This window comes from Artibeus jamaicensis, unplaced genomic scaffold (assembly GCF_021234435.1).
Source record: "Artibeus jamaicensis isolate MK-2021 breed Jamaican fruit bat unplaced genomic scaffold, CSHL_Jam_final contig_700, whole genome shotgun sequence".
Lineage (NCBI taxonomy): Eukaryota > Metazoa > Chordata > Mammalia > Chiroptera > Phyllostomidae > Artibeus > Artibeus jamaicensis.
The window spans coordinates 14,068,711-14,094,765 of record NW_026521930.1 but is presented as its reverse complement, the minus strand read 5'-3'; the positions used below and the strand labels follow the sequence as shown (position 1 = coordinate 14,094,765).

At 44.9% G+C, this 26,055-nt stretch overlaps 1 protein-coding gene across 1 annotated transcript in view; it reads right to left on the bottom strand.

The window, feature by feature from the left end:
* The window catches only part of RBFOX1 (RNA binding fox-1 homolog 1), a 1,505,061-nt gene that overhangs the window by 916,637 nt on the left and 562,369 nt on the right, over nt 1-26,055 (bottom strand). Inside the window, exon 3 of the mRNA XM_053671753.1 lies at nt 9,154-9,201. Within this exon, the coding sequence (XP_053527728.1) occupies nt 9,154-9,201 (48 nt within the window). The remainder of the gene's footprint in view (nt 1-9,153; nt 9,202-26,055) is intronic.

Below are 26,055 nucleotides of genomic sequence, written 5' to 3'. Positions count from 1 at the left end.
CCCATTGAGGACCCCCATGTAACACCCTAGAATGAGTGATTAAGAGGCAATTAAATGCAGAGGCACATTGCAGAAGACCACTTTGCATTGGCTTAGCTTATATATGTTTCACTGGGGGCTTTGTAACAAGAATTCTCATAAACTGAACAATCTTTTACTTGTGTGCCAGGCACTGAGCCTGTGGAGCGTTCAAAGGCCACTTATTGCTTTCTCCTGAGCATCATTTTTGGCAGAAGAGTCATAGCCTGGTGGTGGAGACTCACGCGCAGAGCACCTGGGCTTGAATGCCATCCTGCACTTACTACCCAGGTGACCTCAGGGTCATTAGTTAACTCCTCTCACCCTCAGTTTTCTTATCTGTAAAATAAGGATAAATATTGTATGTAACTTAAAGGGTCTTGATAAGGACTCGATGACTGAATGCACATAAAGTGCTAAAAGCAGTGCCTGGCAAACTGCAAGTGCTCACTGCATGCTGGTTGCAATTATTATTGACCATTTTCTCTGCTGGCAAAACAATCAATGAAAGTTCCCTTTAGGGTCCCTAATTTTAGTCCATTTAAATTGTTCAGCTGGGGCCCATCCTGCTTCTTGTTGTGGGGGAAGGCAGACAGAGGGGCAGAGGATTGCTCTCCATAGCTGAGTGGCGTGGGCCGAGCCAGTGAGGTCATCCCCAGAAAGGTGCTAAAACTATTGGAAAAGAACTTCTCTCTTCCACAGGTAGAATTGAAGCCTGTATCTAGTGGTCACTATACCACCTCACTAAAATTTAAAAACCAGGGTCCCGCAGAACCAGAAGGCAGACCAATTTTACTATCATTGGACTCAATTGTTGTCTTTTTCTCTCTGTCTTTGAGCTGGTCCAACTTGGTTTTCTATTATGCTACTGAAGATTCCCTAACCAATACAGCCCACAAAATACACTTGGCATGTGTTATCTACCCCCGTTCACCTATGTGTGGCTGTGAATCAGAAAGCTGATGTGAGTCTCCCAAGATCTCTCTCAACTTACAGAGGGCAGAGCCCAGATTCAAATGTAGGCCTACTATACTGTCTTTTGAAATTAAATTGTGTATCATAGAAGTGAGCAAAAGTGCTGAGAAGTTCTTGGCAGCAACCAGTTTGTTGGGGGTGCTCCTTTGCACAATTACCCTCCCTCCCCTCCTACCTGAAGCTCCAAACACATGAGTCTAAACACTGGGATATATCACCTCCACTCTTGGCCAAGGAGAAATAATGTTGAGTCTGGCCATTGGTGGCCACATGTGCAGCTCTCTCTCTCATGGTGTTCTGCTTCCTAGCAGAAAGAAGGGGTCTCTTTGTGGTGTGCACACCAGACCGCAGCAAGATCTCAGCCACAAATCCCTGCTGAGCAAAGTTGCTGAGGCAAGTCTGCAAACATGAGTGGCTTTGCTGGTGCCAGGTGGCACCATTCTTTGGCTGGAGAAAGGAGGGAGAGTGAGCTGCTCCCCTGAATGCAGCCAAACCACAGATTGATGAGTGGCCATGATTCACTTGGAATGAATGCCTGCCAACAGAAATAATGGTTAATAGCCTCAAAAAGGTTCACAGTTCTGAGGATTTTGCAAGAGACATAGTCTCTTGGCACAAACACAATAGCCAAGCCACACAGACGAAGGCTTTGCTGGTGTTAAATGACTCTGACCCATGCCTTGGCCAGAGAGAGTGGAGATGTGGGTGACCTGCCAGAATTCTTACTGGCTAAGCATAAGCTATGAGCAGGTAGACACCATGAGGCAATGGGGCTGTCTGTGTGTATCTGGTTATTTCACAGGGTCAGATCACATTCTATGTAAAATAGATTTCAGTCCATGATAAAGGGCAAAATGCTCCCCCTGCTTATTAGGCTTCAGGTGACTTGGCCCTTGCCTGCTTTCCAGCCTCCTCTCAAGCCACAGACATCTATGCAGTCCCCAAAGCATGGATGCTGCTTCCTGCAGACTTCCATTCCTGTGCCTCACTTCCCCTGCAACTGCAGCTCAAATATCATTCATTGGGGACATTTTAATTTTCAATTCCAAAGCTGTGGGGAATCTTGGAGTGTCTTCCCATTTAATGCATACATATAACCAGCCTTAAACAAAGGATATTTGAAGCAAAAAAAGGAACCCAGTCCCAAGATGAATTCTGTGAGTCTCAGCAAATGGTGCTCACTACAGGCTTTGCCCCGTCTGCCTTGAAGATCTCATTTCGGCCTCTAATGAGACACTCATCTATGAATGCTTCCCATCCCTGGGAGAGCCACTCTGAGTAAGCAGTGCACCTTCTCCCCTGTCTTTGTTCTGCCTGTCAGAGCCCAAAGGACTAATCCACTCCCATCCCCACAGCAAGAGAGCAGTACTAATAGAAAACCAACTCTGGTGACAGCTTTGTGCTCATTTTCAACCTCACTGGCAGCCAAGCCTCTAAAATCCAGGAGATTAACTTATTGTCTGTGTTTATCAACTCGTCTACTCCTCATGGCATCCGTTGTACTCAGATACTTAAACGGAGCTGTCTCTGGGATGTTCCTGAGTGGAGCTGTCCATGACCCATGGAAGAGTCCCCAGACCACAGGCATACGGCTGATTCATTCTCTTGCAAACCCAGACCTTCCTCTGCATGTCCTGCATGGCTCCATTCAGACTCAAGCCCTCTGGTCTGCACTCTGGTCTAGACCCCAGTTCTATCTTTGTCTCCCCTGCAGACAAGCAGAGTTTGAAACTTCCCAAGTGCAACTCCAAATCTCCCTTCTGATTGCAAACCCATTATTACGAGAAACAGTGTTTCTTAAATTCCAGTTATTTGCTATTCATGTATACAATTTTCTATATCAATCTGACTTTCATTAAATTAACTCAGGTCTTATTCTTGATAGAACAAAATTATAAATTATAAAAATAAATCTTGAGTAGAATTTTTAAAAGGAAATAGCTTACTGAAGTCAATGAAAAGAGAAGTATCCTCTGTCATTTGTAGAATACAACACAAAAATAAAACAATGTTATTAAATTATACCTAAGTATTAGAATTACTTGTCGAGAGTTCTGGTTCATTTGGCGAAAAAGGTAGATTAGCAAATGTTTGAGACCTTGGGTTTGTTAAATAGAATTCCAAATTACTTCTCCTTGATATAATCCCCAGGCCTTAAAATAATTGACAAGAGAATGACTTCACTTCTTCACTATGTGATTTGATGCCATGTCCATGAGCCACCCAGAACTCCCTCATTTATCATCTGGTATCTGATTCTCACACTTGGGCAATGCTGGCCTGCAGGCAAACATGATCCTCTTCTGTCACACATCTTAAAAGAAGGACACCTGGCTGGCAATACATCCCCATTATTTCTCAGAGTCCTGGCTGACTTCACCTCATTGCAGCCACAGCCTTCTCCCTCACTCTTGTACTTGACCGAGGCCAGCCTCTCCCTCCCCCTCTGTGGTCTGTCCCCAGTCTTTCTCTCCTCGTGACTCTCTTTGACTGAGTTAGTCACACAGTTTCATCTCCTTGGTTCCATACAAATCTGACCCCATTCCATTGGCATGACAAACACTGCCCTTCACATCTTCTACTGCTCACCTCCCTGTCTCCCATGGGACCACCCCGGATATGCACACTAGATCTGGATCCACCCTAAACCGGCCACATTTTGGTAGCATTGTCTGGTGTCTTAATCTACCACAAACATGCACATCTCTGTGCATCTGCCCATGATGTTCCCTCTGCCTGGAGGGCCATTCATACACACCACCCCTGGAATGAGGCACAGAGAACCTTTTCCTAATCCATAGAGACTTAGTTTTCAGGTCACAAGACTTATAAGTCTACGAACCTCTTCTTATATGAGTTTCATTTGGTTCATACAGTGTTTTATGTTTATTTTTATGGCTTTATTTTTAACTTTATTTTTCTTGTTGATACTATTACAGATGTCTCCCCTTTGCCCACTTCCATCCAAACCCCACCCCTTCCCTCTGGCCACGGAATAGCCAGGGAACATATATGTATAACCCATAGACATAGACAACAGGGTGGGGATGGCCAGAGAAGAGGTTTATAGTGTGTTTTAAACACCAGTAGTTTCACATTAAAAACCAGACTCTCAGGTCTACTTAGAAAATGGTGACACTGAACCATGTTCCACATGGCAAAGGCAGCAGTGCACGAGCCCCTACATAGGGGCCATTGCTCTTGGGTTTGCTGCTGCCCCTGCCACTGCGGTTGCCCTGCAGTCATCCTCTGTCTCTCCTCACCAACTTGGGCTTTCAGCCCTGGCCTGGCACAGAGGGAGTGTGCTGTTTCCTGACATAAGCCAATCCTCTCTTCCTCTCCAAAATATTCCTGAAGCCTCCTGGGCCCCAGTGGGGGCCCATTTCTCTGAACCCCCATAGCACTTTCTTTTTAAAAGAATTTAACTGCAAATGACATGGGATGCCTGTGGGTATGGACACTAGTAGAAACAAACAAACAAAAAAAGCAGCTACCATTGGTTGAGTTCTCATTTTATGCCACTCATTACCTGTACTATTTTGCAGTCCTGCCGATTCCTCAAGTCAACTTTTCAAGTGGATTTCATTATCTCCAATTCACAGATAGGCCAATGGAGACTGAAGGAAGGTAAGAAAGCTCCGGGCCACAGAGCTGCCAAGTAGGACAAGCAGGATAAAAACCTAGGACTTTCTGGGTCCAAACCCTCTGGTTTTAATTGCTGCATTATGTTGACTCCATTGTTTTGAGCATGGAATGTCTAATCATTGCATTATACCCTGCTGGGAATACGAAGGCTAGGAACCGAACCAGGGCTTTAGGAAACGGAAGCCAGACTGTACTCTGATGCCACTGTCTCTCATCCTCAAGAGCAGAGAAACTGCCATCCCACAACCAAGTGCTAGTGGCTCACCAGAGGGTCAGGAGTGATAACGCCATGATCAAGTCTACTGGGAGCCAGCTAGAGCCAAAACATTGGGGTAAAGGCCGTCCCAAGTTGAAAACCAGATTATTTGCTTGTCAACAGGCAAAGATACCAGTTTAGACATAAGTTCTTCCACTGGAAAGGACAGTTCTCATATTGTACAAGTCTAATTTTCCGTGTCTGCGTGTAAGGCAGTGCAGTGTAGCATTAGTGCTAAGAGCAAAGCCTCAGAAGGAAAAATCTCTGAGTTCAAATCCTGACCTGTGATGCAACTTGAGGGATCTTAGGGAAGTCACTTTGCCTCTCCGAGTGTCTGCCTTTTGCACCTGCATAATGGGGATTATGCTGGTACCTGCCGCACAGAGCTGCTCCATCTGGAGGCACAGGTGACACCTGACCTACAGTAAGTACTGCAAAAGAAGACGTTCAGAACTCTCTCAGTGTGAACCAAGGCACAATCATGCCTCCCTCCCAATCACAATCAGCTTCAATCAGCCCCAATCTAAAAGTCACCACAACTTTAAAAACCATTCAAACCACTTCTGTGCAATTTCATAGCAGATCTGAAACTGTTTAGCTGCACCAGGCTGGGTGGTAAGTGAGAAGAGGAAGCCTGTTTGTGTTTACGGCCTTTGACGAATGGGCTCTCATCTGCTCCTGACAGATTCTCCCCCTGACTGATCTGTCAGCCTCTCCTCCCATCACCTGAATTGCAGTCTTCATAATAGTATTGAAATTCGGATGGATTCTACACCACAAATAAAAATGAATTTAAATGCCTCTGTTTCCCACCAGAAACACAGGTCCTGTAAATGTCAAATGCATGTGGTTTTGCAAGGCCTTACAGCCATTCTGAGTGATGGGTTACCTCCTGTCACCTCTGCTAAATCTGCATTGGCTCTGGGCATTCACTTGCACAAGGAAACTGTCTGTGCTTCTACTTCCCACTGAAGGGCGTAAAACACGGCCAGCCTTTCATATCTCCCTGGGACAGCCTCTGGGTGCTGCCAAGAAGTGGCCAGCAAGCCATCCAAGCACAGCTCCACTCGCAGGGGCTCTGCTAATCAGTGGCCTTGGAAGCAAAAAAGACATGTAAGACAAAGCCACACCCCAGTATGTACCGTGAATTTCTCCATAAACAACCAGGAGGGGTTCTCCAAACACAATTAGCTTTCTGTCTGCCAATGGAAAACAGGCATCTAGGATAAAGGAAAACAGAGAAATGTGCAAGAAAGGAAAGTCATCTTATTCTGTGTCAGAACAAACCCAGACTGTGTGCCTACCAAGAAGAGTGATTTTCTTTATGAAGATGAGGGCTCTGTTCAACTCTTGAAACTCACTGTTCATCCTCCATCATTATATCTGATCTAGATTCAAGAGGAAAATGATTAATCTCCAGGTAAATGGCCTTACTTACGGGATAAGGTGTGACATTGGAAGGGGCCGGCAGAGAGACTGTATTAGACTTGACAGAAAACTTGAGAACTTGTGTTTCCTAAAGTTCACTTATCAAGAGGATACTTAACAGTTAGACAGACAAAAGTATATCTGTGAACATGCACATATATCCAGAGGTAGACAGGAAGGAAGGTGAAAGAAATATTAAAAAACAGAAAAAGGAAAGTTTTTCTCAGGAAGCCACCGAGTCCTAGAGACATCATGATAAGCTTCCTTAACTAAAGGAAATGGAGCTTTAGAGAAAACATGTTAGTTTTCCTTCAGAGCACTCAGGATCTGTGAAAGCTCACCCGGGACCAAGGGGCAGCCTTTTCAGAGGCAGGTTGACTTATTATTTTGGCATCTCTGTCATCTCCTGTCACTTCAATGCCACTTTATCAAATTACTGATTTTGCCAGAAGCAGTCGGATTAAACGGAAAGGGACACACACACTTGCAGGAGCAAGTGCCATCACTTCAACGGTGAAGTTTTGTGATTATACATCAGGGTGACAGAAGTCCCAGAGTGCATCTGGGGGACTAGGTGAGGGTCGGTCCAGCTGCCACAGCTGTGGTCACAGCACTGTGGGGGTGGGGCGGGGTGGGAGGTGAGGGTGGGAGAGGTTGGCATTCCTTTGCAAGGCAGGGGTGGAGGTTGGGGATAGGTGGGAACCTGCACCTCATATGCCATTCGGTTTTTCATCTTGACTTTTTCATTAGGAGACAGGACCTTGATATACAAACTACCTCCAACACCTCATTCCTATTTTCAACCTCATGAGGAGATCCAGAGACTCAATAGCCCAAATGTACACACCACAAAAATAAATTAATCAGAAAAGAACTTAGGAAGAAAAGTTCTGTTGAACAGAAGAAATGAAAAGTCCTTAGGGAGTAAGTCAATGGAAACAGAAGTAAGTCAGTGGAAATAGTAGTAGGTATATCTCTAGGAGTCATCACCATTAAATACAGCCAAAGGTTGGGTCAATTCACCTATCATTGTCACGTGAGGTGTCAAGTTCAGAAAACAGAAGGATGCTTTAGAAATGAGTCTTTCTTTGAAGTGTCTGACTCAACCCGCCAGTCCGTAACAAAACATAGAAATGTGTGTGTGGCATGGAAGTGTGTGTATTTCTCTTTTTTCGATAACAGCAGAAGCCATGTACAGAATGATCAATATGCCCTCCTCCCACCAGAGGGCACCAGAGCGGCCATAGGCCTAGGACTCCATTACCATTGTGACATATGAACCAAAGGCGATTTGAAGACATAGACTGGAGCTGTGTGCCTGGCTTTCATAGCCCAGAGCTTATCCGGGTTGCTCATTTATCTTGCTAGTGATAGAACTGATGTTGTTTTAATAGCATCACTTCTCCTGGCTCCTTCCAAACACTAGTCACAAAGAAAGTAAAAAAGGAAGAAAAATTATGGGGCAAAAACATGCCTGTGAATACCACAAAAGCCCAAGGGAAGTACAAACATCCTGAATGGGTAAAGGAGAACAGAGAACAGGCTTTCACTGTGACGTGAGCAGAGTGGCTGAGGCAGATCACTGATGGCAGAGCTGGTGGGAACAAATGAAAAAGAAATGAGTGCACACACATTCAGCGGACTTGCAGCTCCGTTTGCCTGACTCACAACGTGCATGCACGCAAGTCTACCAGCATGTAAACACGCGGTAGGTGCAACTCTGACCTGAGACACGTTTGCTGCAACCCAGAGTGACACGCAACTCCAACTGAGAGACGATCATGCAGACTGAGTTTAAGCTGCCATATCATTATTCTTTTCCATGTGAAGAGATTAATATCCCTTAAAAGAATGTCTGGCAATTGCCTTTTATTGAAAAGCAAAAATTTGTTTTAGGGAGTTTCCTTCCATCTTATTCATCAGCAGGTGTCGAAGCTATCACAAAGTCGGGGCTTTGTGAATCTCCACTTGAAATAATAATGGCATTAGACAATAATGGTTGTGTTGCAGAGAGAAACATCTTTCAAAATTGTGGAATGATGTCAAAAGTAGCCAGGAGATATGCACCCTCAATTCACTTATTTGACCTCTTTGGATTCAAGACATTAAAAAATAAAATTTGATCTGCTTGGATGTTCTTGGCCATAGAAACTTGTATGAACTCTTGTCAATAGAGAGAGTCCATGAAGATATTAAAGTAAAGAACCTTTGTCTAACAGTGGCTTTTCCTGGGGGGATCCACACCAAGTGTAACAAGAAGATAAATGGAGTGAGGAGAACTCTCTGTAGGAAATCTTCTCCCCTGGCTGACCCCCAAAACATCTCATGTAAGTAGATTTACATCACAGACAGTTGCTGCTCCTGTGAGTGTGTCATGGTGGAAAGTGAGACAGAGTCTTTCAACCCAAAGTCATAGATCACATCCTGAAAAACCCAGGATTATGCATCTTATGTATTCTATTTAATATTATTAAATATGTGATATGCAACAGTATACATAAGCATCAACAATATTCAACTAAAATGTGAAATAAGTTAAAGGACAAATGGGCTATTTTCCTGAAGAAAAGTAGGTGACTAAAATAAAAATCAGCACCAATTTTTTTTAAGTAAGTTATATTACACACTCTGCATTGAAGTCATCAGAAACAACACGTTGCAAGGCGCAGGATGACGAGCAATTCAAAGTACAATTGTCTTCGCATGTCCAACATCAGCACCCGTGTCACCTTCACCAGCCACCATCCAGCAAGGTGTGCCTTGAACACTCAGTCTAAATCACTGAGTTTGTGTTTCATTTGAAACAGAAACAATGAAAAATATTGACTTACCTTTCTGCCCTCTATTTCCACGCAGGTATTGCAGTCTGCTTTGATATCCTGAGAGGAGGAGACAAGAGAGAGAGAACAAGAGTCAGGCTCATGGTCAGGGAATATTCAGCGGTGTCGTTGAGATGCCCTTTAAAATAATAACGAGCTTACTCTCCTAGCAGGGTTTCTTGAGCCATTGCTCTTTATAGTGCTTCTTAGAAGTACATGCCCTGGTGTTTGCATTAGAAACATATGGATGTCATAACAAAGCTTTATTACATGCAGATGTGGGGAAAAGGCAAAAGCTATGGATCAGAGGCCCCAACAAAGACAAGCTGATGGTTCATGTCATACTATGCTCCCCAGACACCTCGGTTCACATCAGCAAAGACTGCCCTCAATCGGACCTGCTGTCTCCTTTCCACTCCCCGCTGAGGTTAGTCAAATGATCCTCCCTTCAACACAAAACCACCATCCTCTATTTTTCATCTCTCTCTATCCATTCATCTACCCAGCCATCATCCACCATCTACCCACCCATTCATCATCCACCCATGTGCCCATCCATCTGTCCTTATTTATTGAACACCTACTTTTTAATCTTTTTTTTTAATTTATTTTTAAAGATTTTATTTATTTATCTTAAGATGGGAAGGGAAGGAGAGAGGGAGAGAAACATCAATGTGTGGTTGCCTGTCGTGAGTCCCCTGCTGGGAACTGGCCCGCAACCCAGGCATGTGCCCTGACTGGGAATCGAACCGCGATCGTGTGGTTTGCAGGCCCGTGCTCAATCCACTGAGCCACACCAGCCAGGGCGACTCCTTGCTACTCTTGAATGTAATGGTGAAAAAAAAAAAACCACATGGCTTCTACCCTCAAGGAGCTCACTAGTTTGACAGAGTGATAGACAAACCCACACCCACACAAACAACTGTGATATTCATTTATTCATTCAAAACATATGCATTCAGTACCTATTGCTTACCAAGCCTTGCTCTAGGCACGGGGGATTCAATCACACACCAAACACAAAGAGGACCCTGCTCTGACACTCTGTTGGGAAAGCATCCAGTAAGAAGAAATGTCAATACATGTTTGCTGTGTTAGAAGAAGACACGTGTTATGAAAAAAATAAAACAGGGAGAAGAGGATAGGGAATGCTGAGAGTAGGAGAATAAAATTTTAAATTATAAACAGAAGCAGAAACTGAGTAAAGGCATGAAGAAAGTTGGGGGATGGGCCGTGGGGGCCCCCTGGGGATGGGGCATCTGGGGCAAATGTGTGGGGCACTGTCAGGCTGGAGGAAGGAGGGAAGGAAGTCAGCACAACAGTGGGAGCCAAGATCAGTGCGGAACCACTCAGAACCCCCCTTTCTTATTTGAATAAAACACATACAGCATTTAGTCTTTAATCGTCTTACAGTGTGCAGTGCGGTGGCGTTAGGCACACTCAGACTGCTGCACAACCGTCACCAAAATCTACCTCCAGACTTTTTCATTTTCTCAGGTGAAAACTCGACCCCACTGAACAGTGGGCCCCCATTCTGCCTCCCCCCAGCCCCTGGAAACCACGTCTTACTCTCTGTTTCCATGAGTTTGACTGCCTGTGTCGGTCTGCTGGGGCTGCTCTGTCAAGATTCCACAGACCGAGTGGCTTGAACAACAGAAATTTATTTTCTCACAATGCCGGAGGCTAGACGTTCAAATTCAAAGTGCTGTTATGAGTGTTTTTTGGTGAAACCTCTCTTTCAAGCTTGCAGAGAGCCACCTTCTCACTGCGGTTTCACGAGGTCTCCTCTGTCTGCACTGAGAGGGAGAGAGAGATAGGTCTGGTGCCCCCTCCTCTGTTATAAGGACTTATCATATCAGCACCCCCCTTGTGACCTTATTTACCCTTAACTACCTTCTTAAAAGCCCTATATCCAAATACAGTCTCGTTGGAGGTTAAGGGCTTCAACTTAAGAATGGGGGTTCAGTGTGTAATTCAGTCCATAGCACTCGTATAAGAGGAAACATAATATTAGCTCTTTGGTGCCTGGCTTACTTCATTTAGCATAATGTGTTCATCCAAGGTTTATCCATGTAGTGATATGTATCAGAATTTTACTCCTGACATAGTACCAACCATCCATGGGAGGACACACTGGGTCGTTTCTACCTTCTAGGTGTCATGAATGATGCTGCTGTGAACACAGGTGTGCACATATCTGCTCAAGTCCTGTTGTCAGATCTTTTGCATACGTGCCCAGATGAGGTACGGAGTTGCTGGATCATAAGCTATGTCTATTAGAAGCTGTCACGCTGTTCTCCACAGTGGCTGCCCCTTTCCCCACCAGCAGTGCACAAGGGTTCCCCTTTCTCCACATGCTCGTGAGAACTGGTTGTTTTCACTGAGGTTTTGAAGAGGGCACAGACTCGATCTGACCACAGTTTTAACAGAATAGACTGTTGAGAACCAAGAGTGCCAGTGAGGAGACCAGCTCGGGCCTTCAAGTTTCAGATGATGGTGGCTGCGAAGTGGCAAGGTGCTCCGGGGTCAGAGTCTGGGCAGAGTCACCAGATGTCCTGACAGGTTGACGAGGACTGTGAGGATAAGAGGAAAGTCAGGGAGCATTCCTGGGTTTCTGGCCTGAGCTTGCAAGCCGTCCAGAAGCAGGGATGACGGGTGTGCCAAGATGGTGCCAGGGTCTGCAAACCATAGTGGTTCAGTCTGGGGTAAGTTGAGTCTATCCTCTCACCAAGAAGTAGTTGGCTTCATTCTGCCGATGTGTCATTAGAACAGGTTGATAAAGGTGGAAGGCCATCGCCTTAGTGATTTACCAAATGCAGCAAGTTCTAGATCTGTGTGAATCAAGAGTGGAACAAAATGGGGCCATATGCTAAGGTGAAGGTTTGGTTTTCTTTGTCAGAGCCTCTGAGCATTGGCAGAGGGGACCAACACTGTGTGATCGGCAGTGATTGGATGCCCCTGGGGTGCAGGAGCAGTGCCAGGTGCAGACACTTGCCTCTAAACTCCCACGACCACACAAGGAGACAAGGTTGGCAATGTTAGTTTTTACTGTATGAAAACTGAGATGACTGATTGTGTAACACTCTGGAGCCTAAGTCTATACCTAGAAGGGGCTCCTAACATTGGCACTTTCCATTCCTCTCAGGCGATTTTATTTATTTTATTCAAGGTGGCTGGTCAGTCTGGGAGGTGCAGGCTGTATCTCACTGCTTCCCTTTTTGTGGGGAGAGAGGGTCACCTAAAGCAAAATCATCCAGAGAAGAGGCACAGCTGTGGTTCTCAAAGGGCACATCTCAGTCCAGCAGCACAGCGTCCCCTGGGAACCTGTTAAACATGTGGATTCTCAGGCTCCACCTCAGACCTAGGGGGTCAGAAACTCTGGGCCCGGGCCCAGAAGTCTGCATGTTAGCAAGCCCTCCAGGGGCTTCCGCTGTGAACTCAAGGTTGAGATGCTATAGGCCAGTATATGGCTAGTGAGCAATCCCCACCCAGGTGTCAGATTCCAGCCCCTGAAGTGTGACTTCACCAGCTAATAGCTGTGCAGCCTTAGGCAAATCTCTGCCTTTCAAAGCCTCAGTTTTCTCATCTGTTACACAGGGGAAATGTGCAGAACTTGCTATTCAAAGCGGGGTCTACACCCCAGCAACTAGGCTAACATTAAGAAGCTTGTTTAAATGCAGTGTCTCAGGCTTCCTGCCAGATAACCTGAATCAGAATCCACATTCTCACAGGTGTGTGGGCTGCATATTTGTGTTCCCCACAAAGACACAGATTGAAGCCCTAACTCCCAGAGTGGCTGTATTTTGGGGAGGGGTCTCTAAGGAAATAAGTAAGGTTAAATGAGGTCATAAGGGTGGAGCCCTGATCTGATAGGATTAGTGTCCCCATAAGAAGTGAGACCCCAGAGATGGCCCGTTCTCTCTTCGGAGGCACACACGGAGGAGAGGCCATGTGAGGACACAGGGAGAAGGCGGCCATCTGCAAACCAGGAAGAGTCCTCACCAGGGCCCAGCAGCCGTGGCACTCTGGTCTCAAAATTCCGGCCCCCAGAACTGTAAGGAAATTAGTTTTTGCTGCTGAAGCCACGCAGTCTGTGGTATTTTGTCACGGCAGCCTGAGCAGATTAAGAAGATTCCGCAAAGCACAGTAGACGAGCTTGAGGTCACGGTTTTCTCACTCACACTTCGATTTTCAGGGCTGAGGTCGCTGGCTGACCGTGGGCTCTGAGTCAGTGAAGTGTCCCTTGCTCTTCCTAAGAACACTCTCTGAGTTCATCCACTAGGAACCACACGGAGAAAGCAGAGATTAACTGGGTATGGGAGTGATGGAAAGCATAGATTATTTTTAAACCTAAGAGATGACATCTAGAAAGAAGGAAGAAAGGGTAGTTCCCTGTGGATTTTCTGGTTGTTTCAACCAGGGGAAGCATGCATTTCCTTTCTTTCCCCAAGTGAAAATATGTTGAATTTGCAGGAATAGGTCCATCTCTGATTTTGATTTACCCACCAGAAGTGGCAGGTGTTAATCAACTACCTAACAAAAGTCAATAAACCAAAGGCAGGGTTTTGGTTTTAGTCTGCCACCGAGGACCCACACAAGAAATGGAAAAAAGCCATCTGGCACCATCGGAGCTCTTGCCATAGCCCTAAGACTATTCAATTTATTCTTGTCCGGATTAATTTACTAAGCCCAAACTGGATTTTTTATTTAGACAATATTGTTGGTTTGTCACCCACTGCAGACCCACATGGGAGGCGCCCCAGGGGATGGCACTTGCTTCTGAACAGTGTTAGATGCAAATTGGAAAAATGTCACTTGGGTGGGAACAAATTATGGTTTGAATCGCTCCATGGAGGGCTGGTGTCTGCAGCCGGGTTCCTGCCTGACCTTTTCCGAACCAGCGTTAACTGTGTGAATGCTTCAGTCCCACGTCGCTTGGAAGACAGCTCAACTACTTTAGTGCTAAGTATGAATTTGGAGCCGTGCACTCATTACCGAGCAATCGACTCCCTTGCAGAAGCCAGCCATTCTCCTCTCTGCGGCCAGAAACCCCCAGGCAGTGACTCCATCACTGGCAAAAAACGGGCTTTGGCCCAGGCCACGGGGTCACACTGCTTGGACTCGGCCACATGAGTGTGAGACTGTGCCTCAGTGTCTCCATCGGCAACGTAAGGATGACAATGGTAATGGCCCCATTTGTTGTGAGGGAAAGGTCTCAGCGAGTGGCAAGCCACCGATCAATGTCAGCTGTCACCGATGGCATCCTCCACCAGCCTGTGCGAGACCTGGCTCCAAGTGGAGTAGGGAGAACTTAAAAACCATTCTATTTTTAAAGTTTTCTCTTCTAAGGCTTCTCAGTTCTTCAGGCTTTCAGACATCAAAGCACTCGTGCGTCTGTTCTTTTCAGAAGCTGTCCTCTCGAGAGAGAGAGAGCGGTTTCTTTTCTTCCGCACTTGTGCCTTGGTTGTTTCTAAGGAGTTTTGTAGGTCAGGGTTGTTTATGCCCACCGTGCAGGGACACCATCCTCCTGGACCGTGCATCAGCGTCACTCCCAGCTCTGAAGTCCCTGAGAGTGAAAGGTCCCCATGAACAGGTGGAGAGAAATGTCTGCTAGTGAGATCCAGGGGGCCCAGAGAATTCGGAAGGTAGGAGCCTGTAGGGGATCGAATAGAAACCCCCCTAAAGGTGTGCCCAGATCCCCATCCCTGGACCTGTGAATGTGTCGCTGTTTGGAAACAGAGTCTTTGCAGATGCAATTGCACATCTTGAGAAGCAATCATCCTGGATTATCTGAGTGGGCCGTAAATCCAATGACCAGTACCGTCTGAAGAGGGGGAGGGCAGAGAAGGCCATGTGAAGACAGTGGCAGGGACTGAGTGACACAGCCACAAGCCAAGGAGCACCAGCAGCTACCAGGAGCTGGGAGAGGCAGGAAGGACTCCCCTGTGCATGCTGTGGCTGACACCCCTGTTGACGCCCGGATCTCAGACTTCTGTCTTGTAGAACTGTGAGGGGATATATTTCTGTTGTTTTAAGCCACTAGATGTTTGATAATTGTTTAACAGATGTCACAGGAAAATAACCAAGAGCCTCAAAGATCTCCCAGTACAAACCTCTCTTGTCTGAGACGTGGTGACTTATTGCAGAGAAAAGGAAGGTGTGATCCTGAGACCACCCCACGTAACCCATGCCCAGGGAGAAAACATGCCCTTTAATGAGAAATCCCAGGCAGCCACAGGCCGCTGTGCTCTTGGTCCCTGTGTTTTCAAAGACAGCCCCTGGAACCTCTAAATTAATGATTTCAGTTATCAGTCCTGGAAGTCAGGGCAATGGAAAGGCCAGGGTGCTTACGTTTGATGCAAGAGTGGCGGAAGGACCATACGTCTGTGATGCAGCGTTGTTCTCCGGTCCCTGGGCACTCACAGAGTCCCGGAGAGTGTTTCACAGGAAACGCAGCTTAAGTCCTCTCTGGGGACCTGGCGGAGACTCAGCCCAAGATTCATCTGACAAGCCCAAACCAGCCTTATGATCAACTACCCTGCTGCCAGGGAAGAGAACAAGGTGTTTTCCTCTTCCTCCTCAAATAGAAAATAAACTCTATGGCAAGACAGTCGATAACATCACAAAGAAGTACATTTTGATTCCAAAAAGAATCCAGAGGCACATTTTAAATTTTGAATCAAAGTTACCTACAATAAGAAAAATAATTTTGTCTCTACACTTCCAGCTTCTCGGCCAAAGACTCCCTCCCATAGAGAAAGACAGACTAACAGGAGAAAAACAAACCGAAGTTTACTAACTCGTACACCTCCTCTACCCGCGCGTTGGAGAGAGCCAGGAAAACGGAGCAACTCCCGAAATAGTCCAGGGCGTCGGAAGCAATCTACAGCCGAACACAAACCACAGCATGGGGGCCAGTTATGGGAGGTCACCAGGAAAACACACAGCAAACAAGGCCAAGGCTGGTTTGCAGAGTCAAATTATTTTGTCTCCAGAGATAAGAGTTTCTGGAGATTTAATCATCCTTTCTTTCCCTGGTCCGGACAGAGAGGCACGCTTACAAATGGAGATTTCCCTTATAAATATAACTTTCTCTTACAAAACAGTAACTTCTACTCTGTGTTCAGAGCTTCCCTTTTGTTTGCAGCTTCTGAAAAATAATCACCCCCGAATAATCCCTATGCTGAAGGGGCATATTTGGGGTGGTGCATGCTGCTCCCCTTCAGCTATAAATGGTTTCTTTCCCTACAGCAGTTTCTCTGATAGTTTAGACACTTAAGTTTCCTATTGTTCTAAGCATAAGGATTATTTCTAATTTAACAGAAGCCAACCAATATCAGTTTAAATTCTTGGGCTTGGAATACAATGGTGATTTACTACAATCTGGATTCTTTTCCTTTTTGTGACCTTAATAAAGATGCAGACTTTAAAAATAAATGCAAGTTATAAGGTCGTGAGGGCTTCTGGGCCCTCACGACCAGTGAGTCCATTTGGCAGGTGAGAAAACTGGGCTTCAGAGAGAGGGGAGGGGACTGGCTTTGACAGTTAAAGACGTGAGAGGGATTGAAATCTATCTGGCCTACCTGCTATGTATTTTATGTTTTCCTATACACTATGTATTATCTTTTAATCTAAATATTTAAATCATTGATCTAAATTTAGTTACCTTAATTAGGATAATGATTTTGATTCAACTTTAAAAAAATTGAATGACTGTATGGTTTTATAACCATAGATGGTCCAAATTTGAAGCTGTGCACATCTTTCAGCTTAATTCTTCAGCCTGTGTATTCAACTGAAAAGACCAAGGTTCCAATAATGTAGCTTGAATACATGAACCGTCTAAAACTAGACTAACTTGTGCGCTGACTAACTTTATCCACTTCATGATATGCATCCATTCACAAAGTTGCTCAGCCCCTGCAATAGCCTATGTAGCCAGCAGATGGCAGCAAATAACCTCACAAAACATTCAAAGCTCTACGCAACAGACTGGACCTTCAATTCACTGGGTCTGTAAACTTCTTGAAATATAATCTTTCTGCTCCTTCAAAATTTCAGTCTCAAATGACGATGTGTTTTAATTAATAAGCCCTAATTACTTCGCGGGAATGTGATAATTCAAGGAGGCATTTTATTAGCACTTGATAAAGAAGTTTCCGTATGACAGAGACCCACGTTTCAAGGCACGGCTTCCTCTGAAAACTCTAAGGTTTCGACCTAAATGTGAGGAAAACCAAGAATTTAATAGTTGTTTTATCTAAAATCATACAAATGGCCGAAAGAAGTCTGAAAACTATGATCTCAACATCAATCCATTCAAATAAACGGAGTGGAATCTACCTCATTCGGCTAGGTCAGAATGCAAAGTTGCCGACTTTATAAACATTTGGAGGAATTTTAAGGGGGTTCGGGAAGTATTTTCCTTGAGAGGGGGTAGCAGGAGAGCCATAAACACCCAGAAAGAACACAAAACAATTCCCAAGCCCAGCTTTTATGAAAACAACGGTAGCAGGGCACTCATCCAGAAGTTTGTCTTCTTTCTCCGAGGATAACACCCTCACCACCATGAATTATTTTGTTCTCTGTATCTTTTTTTTTTTTTTTTTTTTTTAGCTTGGTTATCAGGGGACAAGAACGAGCTGGCAGGAGCCCCGGCAACCCAAGGCTGTTGGCCCGCCACAACTGAGTTTGATAGGGAGGAAGGCTGCGCCCCTCAGGTGGGAGTGGTGTGTCAGGAGGTGAACTCAAACTCTGGGTCTGTTTGCAAATACGAGCTATGCATCGGCATCACAGCAGGAGTGTAATGAGAGCGCTTTTAATTAACTGTAAAAGTAATTACCCATATTAGATGTAAATCGCACTTGTTTTTACATGAGGTGAATAATTTCAGTGCAGCATTTAAGAATAATACTTCTGGAGGAGCTGTCGGCTGCAAACTCTCTCAACAAGCCAGTGTGCTTAAGAACAGGGGGAGGAGAAAGTGCTGCCCCAGGAAGCCCTGGCTTCCACCTGGACGCTTCCCTCTTCATTCGCCTCAGGCCCCAGCATCTGTACACACCCTCTCCGCAGCAGCTGTGACACCAGGACGAGAGCTTCCAAATCTTGTAAGTTTGTTTGTTTTTAGCTTTTGGCTTTTAGCCTCTTGGATGGTCCCCAGCACTTCCTCTGATGGGCTCTTGTGAATAAAGAATAGGAACCAGAGGGAAGATGGAGAGAGAAGCCTAACAGGCCAGTGGAGTGTGCCCTCTGTGAGCTAACATGGACACAGCAACGAGCAGATTACAAAGGAGGAAGAAGGTGTGGGGGCGGGCAAGCCAGCCTCACGGCGATCCCAGGTGCTCGTCACAGAGGCTGGAGATTGGACTTGAAAGTCCTTGGGTCAGAACTTCTGATGCGGATAGATGTCTGCCTCCACAGTCCCAGCGCACGAAGGCTGTGCTGCCTGCGATTCATAAATAGCAGGAGAAAATGACAGAGGTCGGGTGCTGGGAGGCAGTGAAGGTGAAGCCGCACTCCTTGGGCAGGGGGCTGTGTTCGGGTGTCTTCCTCCGGGCCCTGAAATTCCCCTGCCTTAGAAAAGACTGAGGTGGGCCCTGGAACCTCCCATACGAACCGAACTGGAGCATAAACAGCCAGGATGGAGTTTGCAAATATGAAATTACTGGGTAATTATTTATACTTCGACAGGTACCTTCATTAAGGGATTTGAGGATGCAATTATCAAATTGAAGTTTAGCACACTCCAGTTAAGCAACTGATCTGCAGATCAGGAAAGAGGGCTTCAGAAAGGCGAGCATTCCCCAATCCAGTCTGCCTGTAACTTGGTGGTCAGCGAGGTTCCTGCCAAAAAGAAACTGGGCCGTCCACTTGAATAGCCTGACTACCGACGTGATTCGTTTCCTGGTTATCGCCTCACCTCCTTTGGGCTTTGGTTGCAAGTGTGGGGTTATTAATGCTTGTTTTTGATCTTTGCCTTAGAAGGACCCCAAGAAGGAGCCAAAGCAGGGAGCCTAGTGCTTTGATATGATGCCCAGGGAACTGGATCCTGCTCAAGATCAAGCCAGAGAGAAGTCAGAACTGGAATTTTTGTCTCCTACAGGGAGCTTTTTATTTTTGTCTATAGGGCCGCACATGTTTTCTCAGGTCTCTTATACCCGATACACCTTACATGTATGTGCCTCCCACACGGTCCATGTAAAACAGGACATTTAACCCGAGTGCTGCAAGCATTTTTAAAACCTGCAGTACCTGACCACTGAGTCCAGGGCATTGACTTCTTCTCCTTTAGACTGTCCAATTAAAAAAGGACAACAGCCAACACATCAGTAACCGTTTGGTGTGAATGGATTAAAATTATACTTTCTGTGAGGTTGGCCCAAAATACATTTTTTGGTTTGCTGCGGAATTTTAGTAATTAGTTTATGGGTTCCATGAAATGAACGAGTTTGAAAGTCGCTGATCTAAAGACTTCAAAATAAGATGGAAAAATAAGAGAACGTAGCCTAGCCAGTTAGTACAGCAGCCTCTGAAGGGAATGACTGAGCCCGGGGCTCTGCCGGGACAGGGCGTCATCCACCGCGACCGTTACAGGGACGCTGCCTGGGGAAGTCTCTGCACTTTCACCCCATGTGCAGGTCGACGCACCTGAGACAGGAACCTCAGGAGCGAATCTGCCTCGTCGCAGACCCTGACTCTTCTGCTGCAAGACACGAGGCTTCCCAAGGCAACTTCTCTGCGCCTCCATTTCTGCCTTTGAGAAAATGAGTTAATTTTCCCCGTACCTTCAGGCCGGTCTTAATTCAGAGTCACAGTGAGTGAAGTGCTGTCGCCTGGTTAGAGGTCAGAATGCTTATCATTACAGTTGCAGTTTTTAATGGAATGTTATATATATTAATTATACACTATTCTGTGCATTGTATATGGGATTTTGTTGTAATTCTTCTTCCTTCCCAATATATGATGCCTCTAAACACTGCCTGTACTCTTCCAGGTCACAGCTATTGCAGTCCATCACATGACTCTCTACACGCAAACAAAGGTGCACTTTCTAAGAGCACTGACTGGTCTCAGCCTGGCCGGTGTGGCTCAGTTGGTTGGGCATCGATCTTCCCACAAGGTGAAAGCTGGCCAGTTCCATTCCCGGTTATGCCTAGGTTGTGGGTTCAGTCCCCGGCTGGGGCATGTATGAGAGGCAACTGATCACTGTTTCTCTCTCACATCAATGTTTCTGGCCCCCTCTTGCTCCCTCTCTCTAAAATTAAATATTAAAAATAAATAAATAAATGAAAGGACTGGTCTCCTAGGAATTGATGCTGACAGATGGCCTATCTCACCATCCACCAGTCTTGTAAGGACCCTAACACATGAACTAAATAAAACCACTCAACTGAATATTTAATTTCCTCTTAGGAATCAGATATTCCATAAAGACATCCAGTGGTCAAGGCAAGATTTATGTCAGTCAGAGAAGGCACAGCACAGTTGAAGTTCAACAGAGCTGTGCCAACGGTGTCACCTGTTGCATGTACAGAGATAAGCTGCTCGTTTCCGGGAAGTGGCTCTGCTCTGAGGCTTGGACAAAGCTGTGTTAGTTGCTGGGTGCCACTCCCTTGGCAGATGACATTCACAGTGTCCACATGGGTGGTAGTCATCTTGTCAAACACCATCTCCTGGGAAGCAATATTTTCTGTCCCTGAGACCTTGGTTTGGCATTTTGCTTTCTGGTACAAGATGGATAGTATAGCCCCTTCCACCAGAATAGGGAGCCAACTCCCTGTTCCTGCAATACAAACCTAGTTGTTGACAGCAGTCTACATGGTCGGAATGGCCATGCTCAAACTAAACCAGCGTGCACTGGTAATAGCTCGATGTCTCTTTGCTTCTGTCCATATTCTGTTCTCTGGAGTGGGTGTGGGGAAGAGAAAATGCTAACTGTAGAGTATTTGCTACTAGAGACTAAACATTGCACAAACTTCTGTGACACCAAGAACTGCTGTACTTCAGTCTTTGAGCACACCCCTCATTCATCAGAGAGCATGGAATCAGTTTCTCAACTCTGCTTCCAGCAGAATATTGATAAGTTTGACAGCATAGGCCCAAGAGTTGAAACATAAGAAATAAATGTTTACTTTTTATTATAATAAATGTTTAAGTCTAAAAACTTGGACTCCAAACATCTGATACCCAAGAGTGAAGTAAGAAACCACTGGATGAATAACTAGGTAAGCTTTTTCAGGAACGTGAAATAGAGAGGAAAAACAAAAGTGTGCTCTTTCCCATGACCTAAAATGCACTAGCAACCCTTTCTGTATAGCACTTGTGTCAATTCTCACATGAGTATATGTGCATCTATGTATATGTGTATGTGTGTGTATAGTCAGTTTAGGATAATTACATTGCTCTGCTTTTTCTCCCTCCTTTCTGGGTGTCATGTTTACTTGCAGAACCTGTCATTTGGTTTTTACCCACAATACAAGGATTAAGAATATCCCCTTCATTGTCTAACCACTGAATTGTACACTCAAAACCAATATATAATAATAATAATAATAAAAGAATTGACTCAAAAGAACCCCAAACACTAATGACTACAAAAAAATGAAAAAAGAAAAGAATGTCCCCTTTGAAGGTTTGATTACTTTCTCTCCTGCATTGCCAGGCCCATGTGTAGGACGTAGACACTGTGCTAAGAGAGAACCACAAAGCTGGGGTGCCCCTCAGAATGTCTTAAACATCCCAATTATTCTCATTGTACTGGGATCGAGGTAAGAAAATAAATGTTGACTTCTCGAAATCATGAAGGGTGATCTCCTTAAAACACAGAAAAGTTGTCATTTGAACCATTCTGAGTGAAATCTCTATGAAATGTACTCCATTGCTTTCACTTGCTAAAGCATGAAAGGTTGCTATTGTTATGGCTACTCAGTACAATACCACCTCCCAGCTTCTAATGACCTTCGAATGCCCTGCCCTCCTGCTAAATGCTGCACATTGTCCTGTTCTCAAAGAGATGCAGGCGCATTTCAATGTTCTCCTGGTGCCTGAACTTTCATTTAGTTTGGTTCCTGGTTATTCACAACCAGTTTTTATCTGGGGACTGCTGTAGAGTTTCAGTCTCTTAAATGTTATGTTCCAGTTTTTTGTTTGTTTGCTTCTTTTTTTAAGGCTTTATTTATTTATTTTTAGAGAGAGGGGAAGGGAGGAAGACAGAGAGGGAGAGAAGCATCAAAGTAGGAACAGACACAACCATAGGTTGCCTCTGACTGCCTCCCAGCTGAGGACCTGGACCTCAACCCAGGCATGTGCCCTGATTGAGAATTGAACTGGCGACTCTTTGGTTCACAGGCCAGCGCTCAATCCTCTGAGCCACATCAGCCAGGGCTGTTTGCTTGTTCATTTGTTCGACTTCCAGATCTGTGAGTTTCAGTTGATCAGGTATAACAGAAATTGGTCTGATTTCTGGTATGTTCCCCTTAAGACTTCAAAAAAATGTGTTTTCTCTCCAGATGAATTACATATTGGCCTAAAAGTATGAGCTTGATTTGTCAAGAGCATTAAAATAGTTTATGCTGGGTAAGATATATAAATAATGAAAGTAAAAATAAATCTTCTTTTTGATACTATAATTACCTGGAAATAATTTTGAATTGACAAATGTATGAGGAGACTTGGATTTATTTAAATTACAAATCATGCTCTGACCAATCCTCCCTACTTCCCTTGACTCATATTCCCCAACTTTCCTCCCCAGAGCCTACATTCTATCGGAATCTTTTTGTCCATAAACATTTTTTATGTTCCAGAATCTTAGCTCCCTGTGTCCCCTCAACCTGCTCACCCGTCTTTGCTCATGCAGTCATCACCTGCCTCCCAAGTGTGTCTCCCTGCCTCCTCTGCCCCACCAACCCAGAACCAACTGTGCTTTCTGGCACCCTCCTCCCTGTCCTGCCCCTCTGCTGGGAGGCTGATTTTGTCAGGATTTGTATGTCCACGGTTCCAGGGTTCCGCTTTATATGTGCCTCTCTTTTCCATGAGGTCATCAGCTCCTCACAGGGAAGGGTATTAACAAAGCTAACAGTCTTCTAAAATGCCATTATTAGTGATTATATTACATGTATATAATCTTCTGCATAATAAAACCTTATACGTATTGTTATATATTAATAGAATAATGTAATGTATAATACTACATTATGTATTGCCCTGGCTGGGTGACTTGGTTGGTTAGAGCATCGTCCACACATCAGAAGGTTGCAGATGTGACCCCTGATTGGACTGCACATGGGAGGCAGACGATCGATGTTTCCCTTTCTCTAGGTCTCTCTGTCTTTCTCTATCTGTGAGTCTATCTCTCCCTTCCTTTCTGTTTAAAATCAATAAATATATCCTCGGGTGGGGATTAAAAACAACAATAATATGTATGTAATACATTAGGCATAAGTATATATTATCTTAAATAGACATAAAATTTTACTTACTTCCATGAGGCAGGCACAATAATTGTCCCTATTTTTAAGAAAATCTTAGACAGTTCAAGGCTTTTACCCAAGGTCAGAGCTGAAAAGTGTTGACTCTGGGTCTTGAACCTGGTTTGCCCTACTCAAAAGCTGGTGATCTTAACCCGTCACTCAATCTTCTTTCCTGTTGTACTTACCACCATTCTCTTAAAATTGTAACATAGTCCACAGTGGGGGGCGGGCGGGGTCACTGTTCTTAATGGAGGATTAAATGAACACACAACAAAATACGGTTTTTACCATTTATTAGCTTTTCTAACCATCTTTCGCCTCCATCGGTTACTCAGTATAATTGGTATAACTGTGTGTGAACATATATATATATATATATATATATATGTATACAGTTTGTGAATATGAGAAATGCACATAAAGAGTTTAACACAGAGCCTGGATTTTAAAGTCACTAATACACAAGGCCAAATTCAGTCATTACTAATCATTACTAATTGCCTCAAAACCAAGTAACTACATGTTTCTCTAGCCAGGCTAAAGAAGGAACTGTGGGTTTAAAAACTCAGGAACATGTTCAGCCTCCCTGTGGAAGGAGAGTCTTAATGAATCTGGATCTATAGCCTTGGTCTATATCAGGGTCACAGGCTTCATCTGTAAGATGCCTGCAGCCACCAGCAACCTCCTCCCTAAGGCTTGAAAAAGGCACCGCCCCAGAGGAGACATTGGCCAACCTCAGGGGAATGCACCAAGAATTTATGTTCCAATCTTGAGTCTCCCCACCCCTCTCACGTTTAGTGACCTCCACCAGGACCCTTTCTGAACAGCAGGAAGTTCTCGACCTACCCTGGAGGCTTTCTATTTCCCAATAGCCTCTGGTCTGAGAGCTCAGATGGTCCCATCCCCTTGTATAAGTTTAACGTGTTTTAAGAAAAATGATCTGCTCTGGTAATAGCAAACATAATGGAAAAAAAAAAAAAAGAGCCATGACTGATATAGTCAGCCTAAGTTACTCTCTGAGGTCACCGGGCTCCAGGCTGCTTAAGGTTTATCAATCAATTCCAGGTTGGGAAGGCCTGGCAGGTAGGCAGGCACTTGAGCTGAGAGGTGCTTGGCTGGGTGTCCTGTGGGCACAGCATCATCAAAGGAATACCTCAAGCAAAACACCCATGCCAGGCAGCTTTCTCGCCTCTGTTTGTTGTGCTGAAATCCATCCATGGTGGCAAGAGGTGTTAGGTCTCGGTCTTCTCCTCAAACTGACTTCCTCCATGTAGATAGTAGCCACAGACAGGTAGGCACAGAAATGCAGTAACATTATCCTAATAACCATAGGACTACCATCTCAGCAAGATAACTGATAAAAACAGAACGCGGGTCTCCATACGGTTTATGAAGTCTTTTCATCTCTTCACAGAGCTCAGATCTTCTGTTTTTCAGATCTTGATAACAATTGGTCCAAGGTTCCTCAAATCTTTTGTTGTTGTTTGGATTTTTAGCTCACCTGCAGTGAATACTGACCCTTTGCCAGGCACCACCCCTGAGTGATTCACATGCATCACTTTTGAAGTGACCAGACACAGTAGGTTTATTATTATCTGTGCATGAGGGAGGGGGAAGTTAAGGCACAGGAGATGAAATAATTCTGTTCAGAATGTGCAGTTAACAAGTAGCAAAAACAGAAATGAAACCTGGGTGTAACCTTGTAAAATTCATCAAACTACAGAACGTCTCTATTTGAAACTTTATTGGATGAACAAGTGGGTCCTAGAGCAAATTAAGCCAAAAACATTGCTGGAGGCAAAAATGACAAAACTAAACCTACCCTACTTTGTGCACATCATGAGGAGGTAAGGTTCTCGGGAAAAGACAATGATAGTGAGAATCATGGAAGGCATCAGGGCAACAGGGGAACCAAATAGGAGATGCACTGACTCCATAGAAGAAGCCATCAGCCTGAATCTACAGGATCTGAGCAGGGCAGTTGAGGACAGGACACTGTGAACATCACTCATTTACAGGGTTGTGAGGAGTCAGAGCTGACTGAACAGCACATAACACAAATGATGTCTTCCTATCCTATTCAAGATGAAACCCATTTCTAGTGCTGTCCCTGTCTCCTCTTGCTCATTGTTTTTAGCCACGCAAAACTTCTTTCAGCATCTCAAATGCAGTGGGCTGATGCCACTTTGAGTGTTGATGGCACCTGTGTACCCTTCCCCTGCGAATCTCTTGTCTGGAGCACCCCTATGGCTGGCTCCTTCTCTCCATTCTCAGGTCAGTTCAAACACCAGCTCATCAGTGAGCTCACTGATCAACTCTGCCCCTCCACCAGCGATGCTCTACCATTTCTCTCTGTTTGGTTTGCTTTATTGCACTTATATCATTGACTCTGTTGCTTATTTTTCTGTCTCTACAACGACTAGACTCAGCTCTGGGAAGGCAT